The sequence below is a fragment of the Elephas maximus genome, chromosome 23, assembly GCF_024166365.1.
Source record: "Elephas maximus indicus isolate mEleMax1 chromosome 23, mEleMax1 primary haplotype, whole genome shotgun sequence".
Taxonomy (NCBI): domain Eukaryota; kingdom Metazoa; phylum Chordata; class Mammalia; order Proboscidea; family Elephantidae; genus Elephas; species Elephas maximus.
The window spans coordinates 64,752,498-64,755,405 of NC_064841.1; the positions used below are offsets into that span (position 1 = coordinate 64,752,498).

The window sequence follows — 2,908 nt, forward strand, 5'->3', positions numbered from 1 at the left end:
ATGTGGAGAAATTGGAATGTTTACACACTGCGAGTGGAAATGACAAAAAGTGCAGCTACTATGGAAAACAGTTTGGCAGTTCCTCAAAAAGTGTGGCAAGACAGGGCAGTAAGTTTATGTTAATGGTGGTGAAATGATTTGGGAAAGGACATTGAGAAAGGTGGCACAACTTGAAGAATGTAACTGAATTGTACATGTTCAAATTGTTGAATTGGTGTATGTTTTGTTATATATATATTTTATACTTAATACACAGCAGTTTACTATAGAATTACTACATGACCCAGCAATTTCACTCCAAGGTATACATCCAGAAGACTTGAAAGCAGGGACTTAGACAGATTTTCTACACAAATGTTCACTGCCATGTTATTCAGAATAGCCCAAATGTGGAAACAGCTCAAGTGTCCATCAACAGATGAATGAATAATCAAAATGTGATATATATGGACGGTGAAATATTATTCTGCCATAATAAGGGATAAAGTTCTAATACATGGTACATCATGGATGATCCTTGAAAACATTATGCTAAGTGCAATAGGCCAGACACAAAAGGACAAATATTGTATGATCCCATTTTTATGAATTATCTAGAATAGACAAATACATAGAGACAAAAAAGTAGATTGATGATTACCATGGGCTGGTGGAGTGTGGGATGGAGAGTTATTGCTTAACAAATACAGAGTTTCCATTTGGGGTGATGAAAAATTTTAAGAAACAGTGGTGATGGTTGCACAATATTGTGAGTGTGATTAATGCCACTGGATTGTACACTGGAAAATTGTTAAAATGGCAAATTTTATGTTGTTTATATTTTGCCATGATTTAAAAAATATAGAGAGATCAATAGATGGATTGATTCTTGGTTTTTGGTGAAATTCTACATTTTTTCTTCTATTGGATATAATTACAGGTCTTTTAATGTCCCTTCCCTGTCTGGTAATTTCAATATCTAATTCATCTGTGGGTCTTTTAATATCATCTATTTTTTTTCTTAGACTTTGGATTACTTGGTTTCATTTTTTACAACGTTTTCTTTGGATGGTGGACATTGTTAATGACAATTTATATATTTTTTTCTGGCTGACAGATAAAATACCAGTGTATCATCATGATTCTCATATGCTTCCCTTCTCTCATTGTTCATAAACCTTAAGATCTGTTGTTACCGAATGCAGTGGGTCCACTGCTTGTACTCTCCTTAAGAATAACTAAAATTCGCTCCTTTCTGCTTGTGGACGCCGCCAAGGAAACATCGTTAAGTAACCTCTTCTTACTACCGTCATGTCTAAGTCAGAGTCTCCTAAAGAGCCCGAACAGCTGCGGAAACTCTTCATCGGAGGTTTGAGCTTTGAAACAACGGATGAGAGTTTGAGGAGCCATTTTGAGCAATGGGGGACGCTCATGGACTGTGTGGTAATGAGAGATCCAAACACCAAGCGCTCCAGAGGCTTTGGGTTTGTTACTTACTCTACTGTGGAGGAGGTGGATGCAGCCATGAATGCAAGGCCACACAAAGTAGATGGAAGAGTTGTGGAACCAAAGAGGGCTGTCTCACGAGAAGACTCTCAAAGACCAGGTGCCCACTTAACTGTGAAAAAGATCTTTGTTGGTGGCATTAAAGAAGACACTGAAGAACATCATCTAAGACATTATTTTGAGCAGTATGGGAAAATTGAAGTGATTGAAATCATGACGGACCAAGGCAGTGGCAAGAAGAGGGGCTTTGTTTTTGTTACTTTTGATGACCATGACTCTGTAGATAAGGTTGTCATTCAGAAATACCATACTGTGAATGGACACAACTGTGAAGTAAGGAAAGTCCTGTCAAAGCAAGAGATGGCCAGTGCTTCATCCAGCCAAAGAGGTCGAAGTGGTTCTGGAAACTTTGGTGGCGGCCGTGGAGGTGATTTTGGTGGGAATGACAACTTTGGTCGTGGAGGAAACTTCAGTGGGCGTGGTGGCTTTGGTGGCAGCCACGGTGGTGGTGGATATGGAGGCAGTGGGGACGGTTATAACGGATTTGGTAATGATGGTGATAGTGGAGGAGGAGGCGTTCCTGGTTACTCTGAAGGAAGCAGAGACTATGGAAGTGGTGGACAGGGTTATGGAAACCAGGGCAGTGGCTATGGTGGGAGTGGCAGCTATAACAACGGAGGAGGCGGAGGCGGCTTTGGCGGTGGTAGTGGAAGCAATTTTGGAGGTGGTGGAAGCTACAATGATTTTGGCAGTTACAACAATCAGTCTTCAAATTTTGGACCCATGAAGGAAGGAAACTTTGGAGGCAGAAGCTCTGGCCCTTATGGTGATAGAGGTCAATACTTTGCCAAACCACGAAACCAAGGTGGCTATGGCCGTTCAAGCAGCAGCAGTAGCTATGGCAGTGGCAGAAGGTTTTCATGACTGCCAGGAAACAAAGCTTAGCAGGAGAGGAGAGCCAGAGAAGTGACGGGGAAGCTACAGGTTACAACAGATCTGTGAACTCAGCCAAGCCCAGTCGTGGCAGGGCCTACCGGCTACAAAGAAGACATGTTTTAGACAATACTCATGTGTATGGGCAAAAAACTCGAGGACTGTATTTGTGACTAATTGTATAACAGGTTATTTTAGTTTCTGTTCTGTGGAAAGTGTAAAGCATTCCAACAAAGGGTTTTAATGTAGATTTTTTCACCCATGCTGTTGATTGCTAAATAGTCTGATCATGATGCTGAATAAATGTGTCTTTAAAAAAAAAAAAAAAAAAAGAATAACTAAAATTCAAGTGGATCGATTGGACTGGAATAGGGGATGGAAAATGATACCGGTGAAGAGCGAGCTTCTTGGATCAAGTGGACACATGAGACTATGTTGGCATCTCATGTCTGGAGGGGGGTGAGAGGGTAGAGGGGACCAGAAGCTACCT

At 41.0% G+C, this 2,908-nt stretch overlaps 1 protein-coding gene across 1 annotated transcript; it reads left to right on the top strand.

Annotated features, from left to right (window-relative positions):
* Positions 1-1,236: 1,236 nt before the first annotated feature.
* Positions 1,237-2,476, top strand: LOC126066305 (heterogeneous nuclear ribonucleoprotein A1-like). Its single transcript, XM_049867234.1, has one exon. The coding sequence runs from the start codon at positions 1,291-1,293 to the stop codon at positions 2,407-2,409; it is 1,119 nt and encodes a 372-aa protein (XP_049723191.1). The 5' UTR covers positions 1,237-1,290; the 3' UTR covers positions 2,410-2,476.
* The last annotated feature ends 432 nt before the right edge of the window (positions 2,477-2,908 follow it).